The sequence below is a fragment of the Guillardia theta genome, assembly GCF_000315625.1.
Source record: "Guillardia theta CCMP2712 unplaced genomic scaffold GUITHscaffold_155, whole genome shotgun sequence".
In the NCBI taxonomy this organism is placed as follows: Eukaryota; class Cryptophyceae; order Pyrenomonadales; family Geminigeraceae; genus Guillardia; species Guillardia theta.
The window spans coordinates 101331-122999 of NW_005434519.1; the positions used below are offsets into that span (position 1 = coordinate 101331).

The 21669-nt window shown below is 54.7% G+C and overlaps 5 protein-coding genes across 5 annotated transcripts; all 5 read left to right on the forward strand.

Annotated features, from left to right (window-relative positions):
• Nucleotides 1-1578: 1578 nt before the first annotated feature.
• GUITHDRAFT_155843 (hypothetical protein) lies at nucleotides 1579-3226 on the forward strand (the record flags this gene model as incomplete). The annotated part of the gene is made up of 1 exon (XM_005821036.1): nucleotides 1579-3226. A coding segment is annotated over exon 1 (435 nt), but the record flags the coding sequence as incomplete, so codon positions are not given.
• Nucleotides 3227-8179: 4953 nt separating this feature from the next.
• On the forward strand, nucleotides 8180-9922 carry GUITHDRAFT_155845 (hypothetical protein). Its single transcript, XM_005821037.1, has one exon. The coding sequence runs from the start codon at nucleotides 8228-8230 to the stop codon at nucleotides 9602-9604; it is 1377 nt and encodes a 458-aa protein (XP_005821094.1). The 5' UTR covers nucleotides 8180-8227; the 3' UTR covers nucleotides 9605-9922.
• Nucleotides 9923-11040: 1118 nt separating this feature from the next.
• On the forward strand, nucleotides 11041-17272 carry GUITHDRAFT_119726 (hypothetical protein; the record flags this gene model as incomplete). The annotated part of the gene is made up of 9 exons (XM_005821038.1): nucleotides 11041-11193; nucleotides 11432-12117; nucleotides 12164-12225; nucleotides 12282-12412; nucleotides 12464-12772; nucleotides 12972-13010; nucleotides 13058-13110; nucleotides 13682-15165; nucleotides 15252-17272. 9 exons carry the CDS (start codon nucleotides 11041-11043, stop codon nucleotides 17270-17272), a joined length of 4938 nt encoding a protein of 1645 aa, XP_005821095.1.
• A 436-nt stretch (nucleotides 17273-17708) lies between these two features.
• Nucleotides 17709-19418, forward strand: GUITHDRAFT_119727 (hypothetical protein; the record flags this gene model as incomplete). The annotated part of the gene is made up of 1 exon (XM_005821039.1): nucleotides 17709-19418. The coding sequence occupies one exon, from the start codon at nucleotides 17709-17711 to the stop codon at nucleotides 19416-19418; it is 1710 nt and encodes a 569-aa protein (XP_005821096.1).
• A 459-nt stretch (nucleotides 19419-19877) lies between these two features.
• Nucleotides 19878-21587, forward strand: GUITHDRAFT_119728 (hypothetical protein; the record flags this gene model as incomplete). Its single annotated transcript, XM_005821040.1, has 1 exon — nucleotides 19878-21587. The coding sequence occupies one exon, from the start codon at nucleotides 19878-19880 to the stop codon at nucleotides 21585-21587; it is 1710 nt and encodes a 569-aa protein (XP_005821097.1).
• Nucleotides 21588-21669: the final 82 nt, after the last annotated feature.

The following is a 21669-nucleotide window of genomic DNA, read 5'->3' on the forward strand; positions in this document are numbered from 1 at the left end:
GAAGGTAACCTGTACTTGCTGAGATTGTGTGCTGCCGTGCGGAGGGTTGAGGTGGTTTGAAAAGGCGAAGCGCTGAATGTTTTCCTGCAGTGTTGCATGCGGTGTCTCTCAAGTATCGCATTGCGCTGGGAGAGGTCGTTGACACGCTGAAGAGACACCTAGGCGAAGTGCTGGGATCAAGAACGGGAGCATTCAGCCAAAGGAACCCCATCGACAAAGTAGTAGCAGAAGCGGGAAGAAAAGCCGGGATTGTTACTTGTATGATCGAGGCATGCTCGGGGAGCGGGAAATCGTTGAGTGCTGTAGACTACTTCGTACGAAATCCAAAGACATCGCTTTATTGCTTGTTCGGATACATCCAGGAACAGGATTTATATCTGATTGTACGAGGCATCTCGCACATGATCAATGCAGCCATCGATCTTGATCTCCAGGCGTGTGATCGCAGGATCGATTACCTTGACCCAACAAAATGCGAGCAGGAAGTCTTGACGATCGACCTGCACGCGTACAGCTGGAACTTGCTTGGTGTTGTGGGATACCTGCTTGGCAAGACGACGGGCCCAGGAAAGGTGCGCGTGGAGGAAGCAAAGCTGTGGACAGAGAAGGAGCACCTGTGGGTGTTGGTCGATGAAGCAATCCCGAGGTATCAAGGTATGCCCTGCCGCACTAACGCCTTATGGAGGCTGTTGTTCCTCAAGAGGATGCTTCGTAATGCAGGCTTTCATTGCATCATGCTGGGTACCAACACTCTGGTGATGAATTTCAACAATGCTTTACAGCAGACGAGAAATAGCCGAGGCAAGAACCAAGAGACTATCAAGTGCATCACCCATCGAGCTCTTCCTCCGATGATCCTTCAGTCTGATGAGCAGCGCGATATCCTGAAGCAGGTGTTTGGGGAAGAGATGATTGAGGGGTTGCTCGACAATGTCAACCCCATGCTCTGCCACCTATTCTTCAAGTATTGGAGTGGTGGACAAGGGAAAGATAGCGCGACCTTGTTTCGAGATCTAGCAAATCCACTGTTGGCCATAGTACGAGGTGACAAGAAAAGCCTCAAGGACTCATCGTTGTACTGTATGTTTCAGATAGCAACGCACGAAAGCATGTGCCAGGCGCACATCTTGCAAGGCTTTGGTGTCCTCAATGCTTGGCCGATGAGCCAAGTCCCTGCACGCGGCAGCTCGGAGTCAATCGTTGAGCTTAAACGGACCGACAATCAGATTGAGATGAATGGGATCGAACTCAACGACTTGACTAGCAAGTTCCCGCCAAGCTGGGTAGACCCCATCACCGTCGCGATCTGTGCTGGCGGGGGGAGACCTTTCGGGAACAACTCGAGCCTTGAGGTGTTGAGGAGGATCCACCGAGACGCTCTGAAGCCCATGGATGATCCAACAGCAGTAGATGCGCTGCGCCGAGACGGGAACCTGCTGGAGTCGTTTGGAGGAGTCGTGGTGATGTTGACGAGCTGGGCCGATCCTGAGGACATTCTTTCAACCCTCAGCCATCATTGCGGAAGGGAAGTGAGAGGCAAAGTGAAGGAGGTGCTTGGTTGCGTGAAGGATGAAGCATCAGCACGGGAGTTCCGCAAAGTCTTGACTCAGTGCTTCTGTAATCTGATCCCCTTGCGGGACGGTGACGATGAGATGCCTAACCATAAAGCTTTCGGGTACTACACTCGATGCAAGGACAAGCGGAGACGGGACGGAGAGTTTGTGGGCCCCGTCCACGGTCCTGATGGCCAAAGCAGCATGAGGGGAGCAGCGGAGTTTAAGAACCGGAGAAAGCCTCTTGGTCAATCGCAGCTCACGAAGTTTGTGAAGAAACTAGCCAACGACAATCACAACCTCCTGTTGTTCATGGCTCCGGCGCTAGGAGAGTTCAAGGCTGAGAACATCCTACCGACAGATGGAGATGCCACGTGGTTGGTTCTGCATTGGACGATGGACACAACGAAATACTCAGGATGGCACACTGAGGTGTTAGGCGGAAAGGCGAAGTGCAAAAGTCATAGGATACTGATCCTTATGGAGATCGGGCTGTCAACGAAACCTTTTAGTGAACCGTCGATGCAGCAAGACGAGATGGATGACGAGGACCCGTGAAGATGGATGACGAGGACCCGTGAAGGTGGATGACGAGGACCCGTGAAGATGGATGACGAGGACCCGTGAAGATGGATGACGAGGACCCGTGAAGATGGATGACGAGGACCCGTGAAGCAACCGGGAGATGATCGCTCAGAGACGCAGACCAATGAGGGATGCTGGACTCGGTAGAGGAGAACCAGAGACCGAGAAAAGATGACGAAGCGACGAAGAGGACGTGAGAGCTTTGTTTGTGCTGGTCTTGTCTCATAAGGAAGCTCGCAAGCCTGGACCATAGTAGGGTGAGAAGTCTACTGCTTGCCGCAGCCCGGGTAAGGGCGAGGATGCCAACACGCTCTTGCCATGGTAGACTCTCAAGCAAGGCGATTGGTGGGAGCTAGAACGGCCGGGGGAGGGAGGGGTACCTTGTTGTAACTTGAATACCAGCATTAAAAGTGTGTCTACAATAAACAGCCCTCTGTTCCCAACGTGGTGTAATGTTCTCTCTCTGGCAGCCGCAGTCGAGCCGCAGTCAAGCACAATATCGTCCTGCCACGAATGTGGGATGCCTATCTCGCCATCACTTCTCGGAGCTTGCATCTTCAGGGCGCGATAAGGGTTCAGAGACCGCCGTGGATCCAGGCGGCTTTGCTGCCCTCGGGGAAAATCACATCCCTCCGATGAGCCACCAGATGCGATGCCGAGCTGACCTGTCTCGCACCGAGTCCCATGGATCTCACTGCATCGCACGTCGCTTGCAACCACGAGAGTCCTCTTTGAGCCTGGCAAGCGCATGCCTGCTCTTGCTCCATCCCCGTCTGAAGCTTCAGGAGCGCGTGCGACATCGTCAGTGCCGCTGGAGCCAGTTCAAGTACCCACACAGGTGTGGAGCGTGTCGCTGCATCTACACACCAAGAGCCAAGATGATGCATAAGGCTCCACACACAAAGACCAGAGCAACCGCCACGCAGCGATCACGCATGCACACCTGCTTGATGTGGCGCCCTCAGCGAGGCTCACGAGTCGCCATGGCCCGCCATTGAAATATGGCTAGGGTACTGCATCAACCAGCTTCGCCTTCGCGACCTCTACCTCCGTCAACGTGATCTCCCCCTCGTTCCCAGCCTTGTTCGCTGCTCGCTACTTCGCTTCCACGACCTGGAGTCCGCAGATATTGGAGACCATGATGAGGAGCGGTAAGGGAATAGGTCGGAGATGTTTCAATTGAGGTCAAGGTAATATTGGGTACGGTCGGACCCCAATTGGCCACGAGGACATCGGTGCGAGAGGCTATGGCGCCGGCAAAAACGAGGGATAACAAAGAGGGAGGAGGCGGGGGAGCGAGAGACAGGGAGGACATGGCGGCAGAGGGCGAAGGACACGATGCAGGCAAGTCGGCAGGCAAGCATGGCAGGGCAAATGACCACAACCATGGCGATGAGAAGGTAAGCTAGGTTCCCCCCTGAAGCTCGTGACTTGCCCTGCTCCATTTGCCGGCTTCCATAATCTCCTCTTCTCGCTCTAGTTGACATCAAACTTGATGTGCAATGCTGGGAACGTACTATCATCTCCCGTCCTTGAGCGTACTATCATCTCCCGTCCTTGAACCTCATCTCCCGTCATTGAACGTGGCTACTTGTTTCATATGGCACACCCCTCGGCATGAGCCCCCACCCCTCCCCATGGCTGAGCCAGCAGTAGCTGCCTGATCTCACACGTGCTCGCAGGACTTCGTCTTGGTTGATGTGTTCTCGCAAGTCGTCAAGGTTCCCATCAGGGCAGACACTTCGGTCTCAGACGTCTGCGCCCTTCTCGCTCTAGTTGACATCAAACTTGATGTGCAATGCTGGGAACGTACTATCATCTCCCGTCCTTGAGCGTACTATCATCTCCCGTCCTTGAACCTCATCTCCCGTCATTGAACGTGGCTACTTGTTTCATATGGCACACCCCTCGGCATGAGCCCCCACCCCTCCCCATGGCTGAGCCAGCAGTAGCTGCCTGATCTCACACGTGCTCGCAGGACTTCGTCTTGGTTGATGTGTTCTCGCAAGTCGTCAAGGTTCCCATCAGGGCAGACACTTCGGTCTCAGACGTCTGCGACCACCTCGCATCGCTATACCCAGAGCTCACCCCAGAGCACCTGTACACTTGTGACGGCTGCGAGTTGATGATGGAGGACTTGCTGTGCGATGTGTGTGTAGCAGGAGAACACCTTCTGCTGGCGTTGGGAACAACCGACGATGAGAGGAAAAAGTCTACTGTGCTGAGCTCCCTCGGAATCTTCCATGGGGTTCCCAGGACTGCGTTCCAGCCGATGCCAGCGAGAGTGACGTCGTCGTCCTCATGTTCCCTCCTGACGGGTCAGTGTATCCTCAACCCGAGGATAGCCTCCTCCTTGAAGAAGCTCTGCATAGCAGTGGAGGGAGAGTGCCATTCAAGCCTGACTTATGGGTTGAGGGCTGACTCTGCCCAGAAGCCGCGCGTTCTGACGAGTGTGTGTGTGGACACGTCGAGCTTGAAGCATCTTGTCGTGGTCGGAGGAAAGTCAAACTTGAAGAGCGTCGGGGACCTCGTCCGATGGGTGAGGGCGAGGATGGGAGGTATCCCTTCCTAGGTTCGCTTGCATGCGTACGTCTTCTCCAACCTAGGGAGTGATGTTCGCGAGGACGAGAGTGAGAAGGATTGGTTCGAGGAGCTGGATGACAGGTGAAGGAGTTGTTCTCGTCTTCATCACCTGGTGTTCTGCTGCCAGCACTGCCATCCCGGTGCTGTCCAAGAACGAGAATCTTCTCATCAGTACAGAGGTTACGCCAGGTTCAAGGACAACATTAGCGACCTGATGCGAACTGACGTGAAATTGTTGATGTCAGTTGTGTTATCGAAGAAGGATTCATTGGTGTGGAAGACAACTCACGACGGAGGTCAGGCGATGTACGGAAAGAAGGCCCTTGCCTTCGATCCCTTGAGGTTGGACGATTTCAGCTGCCTCGTCGAGAGCCTGGTACCGACCTCACGACCTCTTGTCCGATGTTGGGGTAAACTGTCACCACAGGCCGACTCCTTCAATTTTTTACACAAGATGCAGCTGTGTGCTACGGAGGTGGCAGGAGTGGGGACATTTCTCAACGGGGAGGTTCGTTTCAATGGTATCCCAGTGGAAATTCCGTCCTTGCAGGATCTGAGGATCACGTTGCGGATCACCTCGCGCTCCGAGTCAGCGCACAACGGGGGGAAGAGCCTTGTACTGAGGCCTTACTTTGGGGACGAGAGTGTCTGGTGTCACCTCCCCCCTCACGGCCACGTCCTTCCCTTCTTCTTCACCGCTGGGCCTAACATGATCTTCACTCCGTGCTTGGAAACGGTCCTGCCTGCCAGCCAGCCTGCCTGCCTGCCTACCTGCCTGTCATTCTCTTCTTCCTCCCTGTGTGTGTGTGTGTGTGTGTGTGTGTGTGTCGTTGTCGTTGCGTTTTCTCAGCATTCCTTGATTGTATAAAGTCCCTGCTCGTTATGTGTGCGCTGGAGAAGCTTTCTCTTTCATCTGACGTCAATCGCAGATTGACGTGCTCAGCTGGGCGACGTCTCCTCAGATCAAAGTACTTGTTGTTTTCCCACAAAAATGTTCTTCTCACTGCTGTATCAGTCTTTCTCGAAGGACGATCTCATCATTCTCATTTCGAGAATATCAGCGCCCAGGTATGACAACAACAAACCTTCCTCTATCCGACTACAAACGCACCTACAAGTATGTCGGAGAAGCGTAATCTACCCGCTCCTTCTATGTAAATTCTCTCTCAGCATACTTCACTACTTCACTTGACTGATCGCTCAGTCGCTTTCACTGTCCGAGGCTGCTGTTGAGAGTCCGTCCGCGATCCATTGCCACCGTAGCTCGGGGGACTATCACACGTGGGAGAAGCCTCGGATCGGATCTAGTATCGTCATGCCGACTAACTTGCCATGAACTTTCAGCTTTCGGGCCCGTGACTTGGAGTAAACTTGCCTCGAGAATCCGGGCCGGGCCCCGGCCGACCGTCCGACCGCCGACCGGGTCACCGTCGGGGCGGCCGGGCCGCGCCGGTCACTGGGGCCCGGGGGGGCCGGTTTACAAGCCGCGCCCGAGGCTCTATAGAGGGGGTGTACTTTCAAATCGGACCCCGTCCACGTGAAATTGAGAGCGGGCATTTCAAATAGAACCTCCAATCCTCCTGCTCCGCTCCAAATCCCCTCGAAATCAAGCGCCATTCGAGCAGCATGTCAGGCAACAGATCCAAGCGAAGGCGCGATGCCGAGATGCACGAGAGCAGACCCTCAAGGCAAAGGACGCGTCAAGGACATGTCCAGGATCTACATGCCCCACCTGAAGAGGAAGCGGCGGAGCTGAACCCATGGAATGCTCGAGGGAACGAGAGGGAGATCGCCGCGACGGAGGTAACGGAGATGAGGAAGAGACTACAAGCAGCGCGAGAAAGCCGCGATGGAGAGAAGATAGCCTTTGCAGAGATAGATTTAGCGAAGGCGAAGCTGGGAGCAGCGAACAAGGCTGGGGACGAGAGGGTGATCGCGGCAGCAAAAGTCGAGGTCGCGGAGGCGAAGCTGAGAGGAGAGGTCGAGGTCGCGGAGGCGAAACTGGGAGAAGCGAACAAGGCTGGGGACGAGAGGGTGATCGCGGCGGCGAAAGTCAAGGTCGCGGAGGCGAAGCAGAGAGGGGAGGTCGAGGTCGCGGAGGCGAAGCTGAGAGAGGAGGTCGAGGTCGCGAAGGCGAAGCAGAGAGGGGAGGTCGAGGTCGCGGAGGCGAAGCTGGGAGCAGCGAACAAGGCTGGGGACGAGAGGGAGATCGCGGCGGCGAAAGTCACGGTCGCGGAGGCGAAGCAGAGAGGGGAGGTCGAGGTCGCGGAGGCGAAGCTGAGAGGGGAGGTCGAGGTCGCGAAGGCGAAGCAGAGAGGGGAGGTCGAGGTCGCGAAGGCGAAGCTGGGAGCAGCGAACAAGGCTGGGGACGAGAGGAAGATCGCGGCGGCGAAAGTCGAGGTCGCGGAGGCGAAGCAGAGAGGGGAGGTCGAGGTCGCGGAGGCGAAGCAGAGAGGGGAGGTCGAGGTCGCGGAGGCGAAGCAGAGAGGGGAGGTCGAGGTCGCGGAGGCGAAGCTGGGAGCAGCGAACAAGGCTGGGGACGAGAGGGAGATCGAGGCGGCGATAGTCGAGGTCGCGAAGGCGGAGCTGAGAGGGGAGGTCAAGGTCACGAAGGCGAAGCTGAGAGGGGAGGTCGAGGTCGCGGAGGCGAAGCTGGTTGATGCGCAAACCAAGAATCAGACCCAGTTAGTAGATGATTTGCAGCGCTCTTTGTACCTCAATCAGTGCAAGCTTGCAGACTTTGATGCATCGTTGCCTATGCGGTTGGATACGGAAGGTAACCTGTACTTGCTGAGATTGTGTGCTGCCGTGCGGAGGGTTGAGGTGGTTTGAAAAGGCGAAGCGCTGAATGTTTTCCTGCAGTGTTGCATGCGGTGTCTCTCAAGTATCGCATTGCGCTGGGAGAGGTCGTTGACACGCTGAAGAGACACCTAGGCGGAGTGCTGGGATCAAGAACGGGAGCATTCAGCCAAAGGAACCCCATCGACAAAGTAGTAGCAGAAGCGGGAAGAAAAGCCGGGATTGTTACTTGTATGATCGAGGCATGCTCGGGGAGCGGGAAATCGCTGAGTGCTGTAGACTACTTCGTACGAAATCCAAAGACATCGCTTTATTGCTTGTTCGGATACATCCAGGAACAGGATTTATATCTGATTGTACGAGGCATCTCGCACATGATCAATGCAGCCATCGATCTTGATCTCCAGGCGTGTGATCGCAGGATCGATTACCTTGACCCAACAAAATGCGAGCAGGAAGTCTTGACGATCGACCTGCACGCGTACAGCTGGAACTTGCTTGGTGTTGTGGGATACCTGCTTGGCAAGACGACGGGCCCAGGAAAGGTGCGCGTGGAGGAAGCAAAGCTGTGGACAGAGAAGGAGCACCTGTGGGTGTTGGTCGATGAAGCAATCCCGAGGTATCAAGGTATGCCCTGCCGCACTAATGCCTTATGGAGGCTGTTGTTCCTCAAGAGGATGCTTCGTAATGCAGGCTTTCATTGCATCATGCTGGGTACCAACACTCTGGTGATGAATTTCAACAATGCTTTACAGCAGACGAGAAATAGCCGAGGCAAGAACCAAGAGACTATCAAGTGCATCACCCATCGAGCTCTTCCTCCGATGATCCTTCAGTCTGATGAGCAGCGCGATATCCTGAAGCAGGTGTTTGGGGAAGAGATGATTGAGGGGTTGCTCGACAATGTCAACCCCATGCTCTGCCACCTATTCTTCAAGTATTGGAGAGGTGGACAAGGGAAAGATAGCGCGACCTTGTTTCGAGATCTAGCAAATCCACTGTTGGCCTTAGTACGAAGTGACAAGAAAAGCCTCAAGGACTCATCGTTGTACTGTATGTTTCAGATAGCAACGCACGAAAGCATGTGCCAGGCGCACATCTTGCAAGGCTTTGGTGTCCTCAATGCTTGGCCGATGAGCCAAGTCCCTGCACGCGGCAGCTCGGAGTCAATCGTTGAGCTTAAACGGACCGACAATCAGATTGAGATGAATGGGATCGAACTCAACGACTTGACTAGCAAGTTCCCGCCAAGCTGGGTAGACCCCATCACCGTCGCGATCTGTGCTGGCGGGGGGAGACCTTTCGGGAACAACTCGAGCCTTGAGGTGTTGAGGAGGATCCACCGAGACGCTCTGAAGCCCATGGATGATCCAACAGCAGTAGATGCGCTGCGCCGAGACGGGAACCTGCTGGAGTCGTTTGGAGGAGTCGTGGTGATGTTGACGAGCTGGGCCGATCCTGAGGACATTCTTTCAACCCTCAGCCATCATTGCGGAAGGGAAGTGAGAGGCAAAGTGAAGGAGGTGCTTGGTTGCGTGAAGGATGAAGCATCAGCACGGGAGTTCCGCAAAGTCTTGACTCAGTGCTTCTGTAATCTGATCCCCTTGCGGGACAGTGACGATGAGATGCCTAACCATAAAGCTTTCGGGTACTACATTCGATGCAAGGACAAGCGGAGACGGGACGGAGAGTTTGTGGGCCCCGTCCACAGTCCTGATGGCCAAAGCAGCATGAGGGGAGCAGCGGAGTTTAAGAACCGGAGAAAGCCTCTTGGTCAATCGCAGCTCACGAAGTTTGTGAAGAAACTAGCCAACGACAATCACAACCTCCTGTTGTTCATGGCTCCGGCGCTAGGAGAGTTCAAGGCTGAGAACATCCTACCGACAGATGGAGATGCCACGTGGTTGGTTCTGCATTGGACGATGGACACAACGAAATACTCAGGATGGCACACTGAGGTGTTAGGCGGAAAGGCGAAGTGCAAAAGTCATAGGATACTGATCCTTATGGAGATCGGGCTGTCAACGAAACCTTTTAGTGAACCATCGATGCAGCAAGACGAGATGGATGACGAGGACCCGTGAAGATGGATGACGAGGACCCGTGAAGATGGATGACGAGGACCCGTGAAGATGGATGACGAGGACCCGTGAAGATGGATGACGAGGACCCGTGAAGATGGATGACGAGGACCCGTGAAGATGGATGACGAGGACCCGTGAAGCAACCGGGAGATGATCGCTCAGAGACGCAGACCAATGAGGGATGCTGGACTCGGTAGAAAAGGAGAACGAGAGACCGAGAAAAGATGAAGAGACGCTAGATCGATGACGAAGCGACGAAGAGGACGTGAGAGCTTTGTTTGTGCTGGTCTTGTCTGGTAATGAAGCATCCTCTTGAGGAACAACAGCCTCCATAAGGCGTTAGTGCGGCAGGGCATACCTTGATACCTCGGGATTGCTTCATCGACCAACACCCACAGGTGCTCCTTCTCTGTCCACAGCTTTGCTTCCTCCACGCGCACCTTTCCTGGGCCCGTCGTCTTGCCAAACAGGTATCCCACAACACCAAGCAAGTTCCAGCTGTACGCGTGCAGGTCGATCGTCAAGACTTCCTGCTCGCATTTTGTTGGGTCAAGGTAATCGATCCTGCGATCACACGCCTGGAGATCAAGATCGATGGCTGCATTGATCATGTGCGAGATGCCTCGTACAATCAGATATAAATCCTGTTCCTGGATGTATCCGAACAAGCAATAAAGCGATGTCTTTGGATTTCGTACGAAGTAGTCTACAGCACTCAGCGATTTCCCGCTCCCCGAGCATGCCTCGATCATACAAGTAACAATCCCGGCTTTTCTTCCCGCTTCTGCTACTACTTTGTCGATGGGGTTCTTGTGGCTGAATGCTCCCGTTCTTGATCCCAGCACTCCGCCTAGGTGTCTCTTCAGCGTGTCAACGACCTCTCCCAGCGCAATGCGATACTTGAGAGACACCGCATGCAACACTGCAGGAAAACATTCAGCGCTTCGCCTTTTCAAACCACCTCAACCCTCCGCACGGCAGCACACAATCTCAGCAAGTACAGGTTACCTTCCGTATCCAACCGCATAGGCAAAGATGCATCAAAGTCTGCACGCTTGCACTGATTGAGGTACAAAGAGCGCTGCAAATCATCTACTAACTGGGTCTGATTCTTGGTTTGCGCATCAACTAGCTTCGCCTCCGCGACCTCGACCTCCCCTCTCAGCTTCGCCTTCGCGACCTCGACCTCCTCTCTCAGCTCCGCCTTCGCGACCTCTACCTCCCCTCTCAGCTTCCTCGACCTCTACCTTGCTGCCGCGATCTCCCTCTCGTCCCCAGCCTTGTTCGCTGCCCCCAGCTTCGCTTCCACGACCTGAGATTGGAGATCATGATGAGGAGCGGTAAGGGAATAGGTCGTAGATGTTCTAAGTGAGGTCAAGGTAATATTGGGTACGGTCGGACCCCAATTGGCCACGAGGATATCGGTGCGAGAGGCTATGGCGCCGGCAAAAACGAGGGATAACAAAGAGGGAGGAGGCGGGGGAGCGAGAGACAGGGAGGACATGGCGGCAGGGGGCGAAGGACACGATACAGGCAAGTCGGCAGGCAAGCACGGCAGGGCAAACGAGCACAACCATGGCGATGAGAAGGTAAGTTAGGTCGCCCCCCAAAGCTCGTTGCTTGCCATGCTCATTTTGCCGACTTCCATCTTCTCCTTTTCCTGCTCTTGTTGATGTCCAACTTGATGTGCAATGATGAGAACGTGCTATCATCTCCCGTCCTTGAACGTAGCTACTTGTTTCATTTGGCACACTCCTCGGCATGAGCCCCCCACCTCTCCCTATGGTTGAGCCAGCAGCTGCTGCCTTACCTCACGCGTGCTCGCAGGACTTCGTCTTGGTCGATGTGTTCTCGCAAGTCGTCAAGGTTCCCATCAGGGCAGACACTTCGGTCTCAGACGTGTGCGACCACCTCGCATCGCTATACCCAGAGCTCACCCCTGAGCACCTGTACACTTGTGACGGCTGCGAGTTGATGATGGAGGACTTGCTGTGCAATGTGTGTGTAGCAGGAGAACACCTGCTGCTGGCGTTGGGAGCAACCGACGATGAGAGGAAACGGTCTACTGTGCTGAGCTCCCTCGGAATCTTCCATGGGGTTCCCAGGACTGCGTTTCAGCCGATGCCAGCGAGAGTGACGTCGTCGTCCTCATGTTCCCTCCTGACAGGTCAGTGTATCCTCAACCCGAGGATAGCCTCCTCCTTGAAGAAGCTCTACATAGCAGTGGAGGGAGAGTGCCATTCAAGCCTGACTTATGGGTTGAGGGCTGACTCTGCCCAGAAGCCGCGCGTTCTGACGAGTGTGTGTGTGGACACGTCGAGCTTGAAGCATCTTGTCGTGGTCGGAGGAAAGTCAAACTTGAAGAGCGTCGGGGACCTCGTCCGATGGGTGAGGGCGAGGATGGGAGGTATCCCTTCCTGGGTTCGCTTGCATGCGTACGTCTTCTCCAACCTAGGGAGTGATGTTCGCGAGGACGAGAGTGAGAAGGATTGGTTCGAGGAGCTGGATGACAGGTGAAGGAGTTGTTCTCGTCTTCATCACCTGGTGTTCTGCTGCCAGCACTGCCATCCCGGTGCTGTCCAAGAACGAGAATCTTCTCATCAGTACAGAGGTTACGCCAGGTTCAAGGACAACATTAGCGACCTGATGCGAACTGACGTGAAATTGTTGATGTCAGTTGTGTTATCGAAGAAGGATTCATTGGTGTGGAAGACAACTCACGACGGAGGTCAGGCGATGTACGGAAAGAAGGCCCTTGCCTTCGATCCCTTGAGGTTGGACGATTTCAGCTGCCTCGTCGAGAGCCTGGTACCGACCTCACGACCTCTTGTCCGATGTTGGGGTAAACTGTCACCACAGGCCGACTCCTTCAATTTTTTACACAAGATGCAGCTGTGTGCTACGGAGGTAGCAGGGGTGGGGACATTTCTCAACGGGGAGGTTCGTTTCAATGGTATCCCAGTGGAAATTCCGTCCTTGCAGGATCTGAGGATCACGTTGCGGATCACCTCGCGCTCCGAGTCAGCGCACAACGGGGGGAAGAGCCTTGTACTGAGGCCTTACTTTGGGGACGAGAGTGTCTGGTGTCACCTCCCCCCTCACGGCCACGTCCTTCCCTTCTTCTTCACCGCTGGGCCTAACATGATCTTCACTCCGTGCTTGGAAACGGTCCTGCCTGCCTGCCAGCCTGCCTGCCTGCCTACCTGCCTGTCATTCTCTTCTTCCTCCCTGTGTGTGTGTGTGTGTGTGTGTGTGTGTGTGTGTGTCGTTGTCGTTGCGTTTTCTCAGCATTCCTTGATTGTATAAAGTCCCTGCTCGTTATGTGTGCGCTGGAGAAGCTTTCTCTTTCATCTGACGTCAATCGCAGATTGACGTGCTCAGCTGGGCGACGTCTCCTCAGATCAAAGTACTTGTTGTTTTCCCACAAAAATGTTCTTCTCACTGCTGTATCAGTCTTTCTCGAAGGACGATCTCATCATTCTCATTTCGAGAATATCAGCGCCCAGGTATGACAACAACAAACCTTCCTCTATCCGACTACAAACGCACCTACAAGTATGTCGGAGAAGCGTAATCTACCCGCTCCTTCTATGTAAATTCTCTCTCAGCATACTTCACTACTTCACTTGACTGATCGCTCAGTCGCTTTCACTGTCCGAGGCTGCTGTTGAGAGTCCGTCCGCGATCCATTGCCACCGTAGCTCGGGGGACTATCACACGTGGGAGAAGCCTCGGATCGGATCTAGTATCGTCATGCCGACTAACTTGCCATGAACTTTCAGCTTTCGGGCCCGTGACTTGGAGTAAACTTGCCTCGAGAATCCGGGCCGGGCCCCGGCCGACCGTCCGACCGCCGACCGGGTCACCGTCGGGGCGGCCGGGCCGCGCCGGTCACTGGGGCCCGGGGGGGCCGGTTTACAAGCCGCGCCCGAGGCTCTATAGAGGGGGTGTACTTTCAAATCGGACCCCTCCACGTGAAATTGAGAGCGGGCATTTCAAATAGAACCTCCAATCCTCCTGCTCCGCTCCAAATCCCCTCGAAATCAAGCGCCATTCGAGCAGCATGTCAGGCAACAGATCCAAGCGAAGGCGCGATGCCGAGATGCACGAGAGCAGACCCTCAAGGCAAAGGACGCGTCAAGGACATGTCCAGGATCTACATGCCCCACCTGAAGAGGAAGCGGCGGAGCTGAACCCATGGAATGCTCGAGGGAACGAGAGGGAGATCGCCGCGACGGAGGTAACGGAGATGAGGAAGAGACTACAAGCAGCGCGAGAAAGCCGCGATGGAGAGAAGATAGCCTTTGCAGAGATAGATTTAGCGAAGGCGAAGCTGGGAGCAGCGAACAAGGCTGGGGACGAGAGGGTGATCGCGGCAGCAAAAGTCGAGGTCGCGGAGGCGAAGCTGAGAGGAGAGGTCGAGGTCGCGGAGGCGAAACTGGGAGAAGCGAACAAGGCTGGGGACGAGAGGGTGATCGCGGCGGCGAAAGTCAAGGTCGCGGAGGCGAAGCAGAGAGGGGAGGTCGAGGTCGCGGAGGCGAAACTGGGAGAAGCGAACAAGGCTGGGGACGAGAGGAAGATCGCGGCGGCGAAAGTCAAGGTCGCGGAGGCGAAGCTGAGAGGGGAGGTCGAGGTCGCTGATGCGAGACTGGGAGAAGCAAACAAGGCTGGGGACGAGAGGGTGATCGCGGCGGCGAAAGTCAAGGTCGCGGAGGCGAAGCAGAGAGGGGAGGTCGAGGTCGCGGAGGCGAAGCTGAGAGAGGAGGTTGTGGTCGGGAAGGCGAAGCAGAGAGGGGAGGTCGAGGTCGCGGAGGCGAAACTGGGAGCAGCGAACAAGGCTGGGGCCGAGAGGAAGATCGCGGCGGCGAAAGTCGAGGTCGCGGAGGCGAAGCAGAGAGGGGAGGTCGAGGTCGCGGAGGCGAAGCTGAGAGGGGAGGTCGAGGTCGCGGAGGCGAAGCTGGGAGCAGCGAACAAGGCTGGGGACGAGAGGAAGATCGCGGCGGCGAAAGTCAAGGTCGCGGAGGCGAAGCTGAGAGGGGAGGTCGAGGTCGCGGAGGCGAAGCTGAGAGGGGAGGTCGAGGTCGCGGAGGCGAAGCTGAGAGAGGAGGTCGAGGTCGCGAAGGCGAAGCTGGGAGCAGCGAACAAGGCTGGGGACGAGAGGAAGATCGCGGCGGCGAAAGTCGAGGTCGCGGAGGCGAAGCTGAGAGGGGAGGTCGAGGTCGCGGAGGCGAAGCAGAGAGGGGAGGTCGAGGTCGCGGAGGCGAAGCAGAGAGGGGAGGTCGAGGTCGCGAAGGCGAAGCTGGGAGCAGCGAACAAGGCTGGGGACGAGAGGGAGATCGAGGCGGCGATAGTCGAGGTCGCGAAGGCGGAGCTGAGAGGGGAGGTCAAGGTCACGAAGGCGAAGCTGAGAGGGGAGGTCGAGGTCGCGGAGGCGAAGCTGGTTGATGCGCAAACCAAGAATCAGACCCAGTTAGTAGATGATTTGCAGCGCTCTTTGTACCTCAATCAGTGCAAGCTTGCAGACTTTGATGCATCGTTGCCTATGCGGTTGGATACGGAAGGTAACCTGTACTTGCTGAGATTGTGTGCTGCCGTGCGGAGGGTTGAGGTGGTTTGAAAAGGCGAAGCGCTGAATGTTTTCCTGCAGTGTTGCATGCGGTGTCTCTCAAGTATCGCATTGCGCTGGGAGAGGTCGTTGACACGCTGAAGAGACACCTAGGCGAAGTGCTGGGATCAAGAACGGGAGCATTCAGCCAAAGGAACCCCATCGACAAAGTAGTAGCAGAAGCGGGAAGAAAAGCCGGGATTGTTACTTGTATGATCGAGGCATGCTCGGGGAGCGGGAAATCGCTGAGTGCTGTAGACTACTTCGTACGAAATCCAAAGACATCGCTTTATTGCTTGTTCGGATACATCCAGGAACAGGATTTATATCTGATTGTACGAGGCATCTCGCACATGATCAATGCAGCCATCGATCTTGATCTCCAGGCGTGTGATCGCAGGATCGATTACCTTGACCCAACAAAATGCGAGCAGGAAGTCTTGACGATCGACCTGCACGCGTACAGCTGGAACTTGCTTGGTGTTGTGGGATACCTGTTTGGCAAGACGACGGGCCCAGGAAAGGTGCGCGTGGAGGAAGCAAAGCTGTGGACAGAGAAGGAGCACCTGTGGGTGTTGGTCGATGAAGCAATCCCGAGGTATCAAGGTATGCCCTGCCGCACTAATGCCTTATGGAGGCTGTTGTTCCTCAAGAGGATGCTTCGTAATGCAGGCTTTCATTGCATCATGCTGGGTACCAACACTCTGGTGATGAATTTCAACAATGCTTTACAGCAGACGAGAAATAGCCGAGGCAAGAACCAAGAGACTATCAAGTGCATCACCCATCGAGCTCTTCCTCCGATGATCCTTCAGTCTGATGAGCAGCGCGATATCCTGAAGCAGGTGTTTGGGGAAGAGATGATTGAGGGGTTGCTCGACAATGTCAACCCCATGCTCTGCCACCTATTCTTCAAGTATTGGAGAGGTGGACAAGGGAAAGATAGCGCGACCTTGTTTCGAGATCTAGCAAATCCACTGTTGGCCATAGTACGAGGTGACAAGAAAAGCCTCAAGGACTCATCGTTGTACTGTATGTTTCAGATAGCAACGCACGAAAGCATGTGCCAGGCGCACATCTTGCAAGGCTTTGGTGTCCTCAATGCTTGGCCGATGAGCCAAGTCCCTGCACGCGGCAGCTCGGAGTCAATCGTTGAGCTTAAACGGACCGACAATCAGATTGAGATGAATGGGATCGAACTCAACGACTTAACTAGCAAGTTCCCGCCAAGCTGGGTAGACCCCATCACCGTCGCGATCTGTGCTGGCGGGGGGAGACCTTTCGGGAACAACTCGAGCCTTGAGGTGTTGAGGAGGATCCACCGAGACGCTCTGAAGCCCATGGATGATCCAACAGCAGTAGATGCGCTGCGCCGAGACGGGAACCTGCTGGAGTCGTTTGGAGGAGTCGTGGTGATGTTGACGAGCTGGGCCGATCCTGAGGACATTCTTTCAACCCTCAGCCATCATTGCGGAAGGGAAGTGAGAGGCAAAGTGAAGGAGGTGCTTGGTTGCGTGAAGGATGAAGCATCAGCACGGGAGTTCCGCAAAGTCTTGACTCAGTGCTTCTGTAATCTGATCCCCTTGCGGGACAGTGACGATGAGATGCCTAACCATAAAGCTTTCGGGTACTACATTCGATGCAAGGACAAGCGGAGACGGGACGGAGAGTTTGTGGGCCCCGTCCACAGTCCTGATGGCCAAAGCAGCATGAGGGGAGCAGCGGAGTTTAAGAACCGGAGAAAGCCTCTTGATCAATCGCAGCTCACGAAGTTTGTGAAGAAACTAGCCAACGACAATCACAACCTCCTGTTGTTCATGGCTCCGGCGCTAGGAGAGTTCAAGGCTGAGAACATCCTACCGACAGATGGAGATGCCACGTGGTTGGTTCTGCATTGGACGATGGACACAACGAAATACTCAGGATGGCACACTGAGGTGTTAGGCGGAAAGGCGAAGTGCAAAAGTCATAGGATACTGATCCTTATGGAGATCGGGCTGTCAACGAAACCTTTTAGTGAACCATCGATGCAGCAAGACGAGATGGATGACGAGGACCCGTGAAGATGGATGACGAGGACCCGTGAAGATGGATGCCGAGGACCCATGAAGATGGATGACGAGGACCCGTGAAGATGGATGACGAGGACCCGTGAAGATGGATGACGAGGACCCGTGAAGATGGATGCCGAGGACCCGTGAAGATGGATGACGAGGACCCGTGAAGATGGATGACGAGGACCCGTGAAGATGGATGACGAGGACCCGTGAAGATGGATGACGAGGACCCGTGAAGATGGATGACGAGGACCCGTGAAGATGGATGACGAGGACCCGTGAAGCCGGGATTGTTACTTGTATGATCGAGGCATGCTCGGGGAGCGGGAAATCGCTGAGTGCTGTAGACTACTTCGTACGAAATCCAAAGACATCGCTTTATTGCTTGTTCGGATACATCCAGGAACAGGATTTATATCTGATTGTACGAGGCATCTCGCACATGATCAATGCAGCCATCGATCTTGATCTCCAGGCGTGTGATCGCAGGATCGATTACCTTGACCCAACAAAATGCGAGCAGGAAGTCTTGACGATCGACCTGCACGCGTACAGCTGGAACTTGCTTGGTGTTGTGGGATACCTGTTTGGCAAGACGACGGGCCCAGGAAAGGTGCGCGTGGAGGAAGCAAAGCTGTGGACAGAGAAGGAGCACCTGTGGGTGTTGGTCGATGAAGCAATCCCGAGGTATCAAGGTATGCCCTGCCGCACTAATGCCTTATGGAGGCTGTTGTTCCTCAAGAGGATGCTTCGTAATGCAGGCTTTCATTGCATCATGCTGGGTACCAACACTCTGGTGATGAATTTCAACAATGCTTTACAGCAGACGAGAAATAGCCGAGGCAAGAACCAAGAGACTATCAAGTGCATCACCCATCGAGCTCTTCCTCCGATGATCCTTCAGTCTGATGAGCAGCGCGATATCCTGAAGCAGGTGTTTGGGGAAGAGATGATTGAGGGGTTGCTCGACAATGTCAACCCCATGCTCTGCCACCTATTCTTCAAGTATTGGAGAGGTGGACAAGGGAAAGATAGCGCGACCTTGTTTCGAGATCTAGCAAATCCACTGTTGGCCATAGTACGAGGTGACAAGAAAAGCCTCAAGGACTCATCGTTGTACTGTATGTTTCAGATAGCAACGCACGAAAGCATGTGCCAGGCGCACATCTTGCAAGGCTTTGGTGTCCTCAATGCTTGGCCGATGAGCCAAGTCCCTGCACGCGGCAGCTCGGAGTCAATCGTTGAGCTTAAACGGACCGACAATCAGATTGAGATGAATGGGATCGAACTCAACGACTTAACTAGCAAGTTCCCGCCAAGCTGGGTAGACCCCATCACCGTCGCGATCTGTGCTGGCGGGGGGAGACCTTTCGGGAACAACTCGAGCCTTGAGGTGTTGAGGAGGATCCACCGAGACGCTCTCAAGCCCATGGATGATCCAACAGCAGTAGATGCGCTGCGCCGAGACGGGAACCTGCTGGAGTCGTTTGGAGGAGTCGTGGTGATGTTGACGAGCTGGGCCGATCCTGAGGACATTCTTTCAACCCTCAGCCATCATTGCGGAAGGGAAGTGAGAGGCAAAGTGAAGGAGGTGCTTGGTTGCGTGAAGGATGAAGCATCAGCACGGGAGTTCCGCAAAGTCTTGACTCAGTGCTTCTGTAATCTGATCCCCTTGCGGGACAGTGACGATGAGATGCCTAACCATAAAGCTTTCGGGTACTACATTCGATGCAAGGACAAGCGGAGACGGGACGGAGAGTTTGTGGGCCCCGTCCACGGTCCTGATGGCCAAAGCAGCATGAGGGGAGCAGCGGAGTTTAAGAACCGGAGAAAGCCTCTTGATCAATCGCAGCTCACGAAGTTTGTGAAGAAACTAGCCAACGACAATCACAACCTCCTGTTGTTCATGGCTCCGGCGCTAGGAGAGTTCAAGGCTGAGAACATCCTACCGACAGATGGAGATGCCACGTGGTTGGTTCTGCATTGGACGATGGACACAACGAAATACTCAGGATGGCACACTGAGGTGTTAGGCGGAAAGGCGAAGTGCAAAAGTCATAGGATACTGATCCTTATGGAGATCGGGCTGTCAACGAAACCTTTTAGTGAACCATCGATGCAGCAAGACGAGATGGATGACGAGGACCCGTGAAGATGGATGACGAGGACCCGTGAAGATGGATGACGAGGACCCGTGAAGATGGATGACGAGGACCCGTGAAGATGGATGACGAGGACCCGTGAAGATGGATGACGAGGACCCGTGAAGATGGATGACGAGGACCCGTGAAGATGGATGACGAGGACCCGTGAAGATGGATGACGAGGACCCGTGAAGATGGATGACGAGGACCCGTGAAGATGGATGACGAGGACCCGTGAAGATGGATGACGAGGACCCGTGAAGATGGATGACGAGGACCCGTGAAGATGGATGACGAGGACCCGTGAAGCCGGGATTGTTACTTGTATGATCGAGGCATGCTCGGGGAGCGGGAAATCGCTGAGTGCTGTAGACTACTTCGTACGAAATCCAAAGACATCGCTTTATTGCTTGTTCGGATACATCCAGGAACAGGATTTATATCTGATTGTACGAGGCATCTCGCACATGATCAATGCAGCCATCGATCTTGATCTCCAGGCGTGTGATCGCAGGATCGATTACCTTGACCCAACAAAATGCGAGCAGGAAGTCTTGACGATCGACCTGCACGCGTACAGCTGGAACTTGCTTGGTGTTGTGGGATACCTGTTTGGCAAGACGACGGGCCCAGGAAAGGTGCGCGTGGAGGAAGCAAAGCTGTGGACAGAGAAGGAGCACCTGTGGGTGTTGGTCGATGAAGCAATCCCGAGGTATCAAGGTATGCCCTGCCGCACTAATGCCTTATGGAGGCTGTTGTTCCTCAAGAGGATGCTTCGTAATGCAGGCTTTCATTGCATCATGCTGGGTACCAACACTCTGGTGATGAATTTCAACAATGCTTTACAGCAGACGAGAAATAGCCGAGGCAAGAACCAAGAGACTATCAAGTGCATCACCCATCGAGCTCTTCCTCCGATGATCCTTCAGTCTGATGAGCAGCGCGATATCCTGAAGCAGGTGTTTGGGGAAGAGATGATTGAGGGGTTGCTCGACAATGTCAACCCCATGCTCTGCCACCTATTCTTCAAGTATTGGAGAGGTGGACAAGGGAAAGATAGCGCGACCTTGTTTCGAGATCTAGCAAATCCACTGTTGGCCATAGTACGAAGTGACAAGAAAAGCCTCAAGGACTCATCGTTGTACTGTATGTTTCAGATAGCAACGCACGAAAGCATGTGCCAGGCGCACATCTTGCAAGGCTTTGGTGTCCTCAATGCTTGGCCGATGAGCCAAGTCCCTGCACGCGGCAGCTCGGAGTCAATCGTTGAGCTTAAACGGACCGACAATCAGATTGAGATGAATGGGATCGAACTCAACGACTTAACTAGCAAGTTCCCGCCAAGCTGGGTAGACCCCATCACCGTCGCGATCTGTGCTGGCGGGGGGAGACCTTTCGGGAACAACTCGAGCCTTGAGGTGTTGAGGAGGATCCACCGAGACGCTCTCAAGCCCATGGATGATCCAACAGCAGTAGATGCGCTGCGCCGAGACGGGAACCTGCTGGAGTCGTTTGGAGGAGTCGTGGTGATGTTGACGAGCTGGGCCGATCCTGAGGACATTCTTTCAACCCTCAGCCATCATTGCGGAAGGGAAGTGAGAGGCAAAGTGAAGGAGGTGCTTGGTTGCGTGAAGGATGAAGCATCAGCACGGGAGTTCCGCAAAGTCTTGACTCAGTGCTTCTGTAATCTGATCCCCTTGCGGGACAGTGACGATGAGATGCCTAACCATAAAGCTTTCGGGTACTACATTCGATGCAAGGACAAGCGGAGACGGGACGGAGAGTTTGTGGGCCCCGTCCACAGTCCTGATGGCCAAAGCAGCATGAGGGGAGCAGCGGAGTTTAAGAACCGGAGAAAGCCTCTTGGTCAATCGCAGCTCACGAAGTTTGTGAAGAAACTAGCCAACGACAATCACAACCTCCTGTTGTTCATGGCTCCGGCGCTAGGAGAGTTCAAGGCTGAGAACATCCTACCGACAGATGGAGATGCCACGTGGTTGGTTATGCATTGGTCGATGGACACAACGAAATACTCAGGATGGCACACTGAGGTGTTAGGCGGAAAGGCGAAGTGCAAAAGTCATAGGATACTGATCCTTATGGAGATCGGGCTGTCAACGAAACCTTTTAGTGAACCATCGATGCAGCAAGACGAGATGGATGACGAGGACCCGTGAAGATGGATGACGAGGACCCGTGAAGATGGATGCCGAGGACCCATGAAGATGGATGACGAGGAGCGACGATCTATCGAGGAGG

Coding starts and splice junctions, on each gene's coding strand:
- GUITHDRAFT_155845 (XM_005821037.1), top strand. CDS start 8,228: ATGCTGGGTACCAACACTCTGGTGATGAATTTCAACAATGCTTTACAG.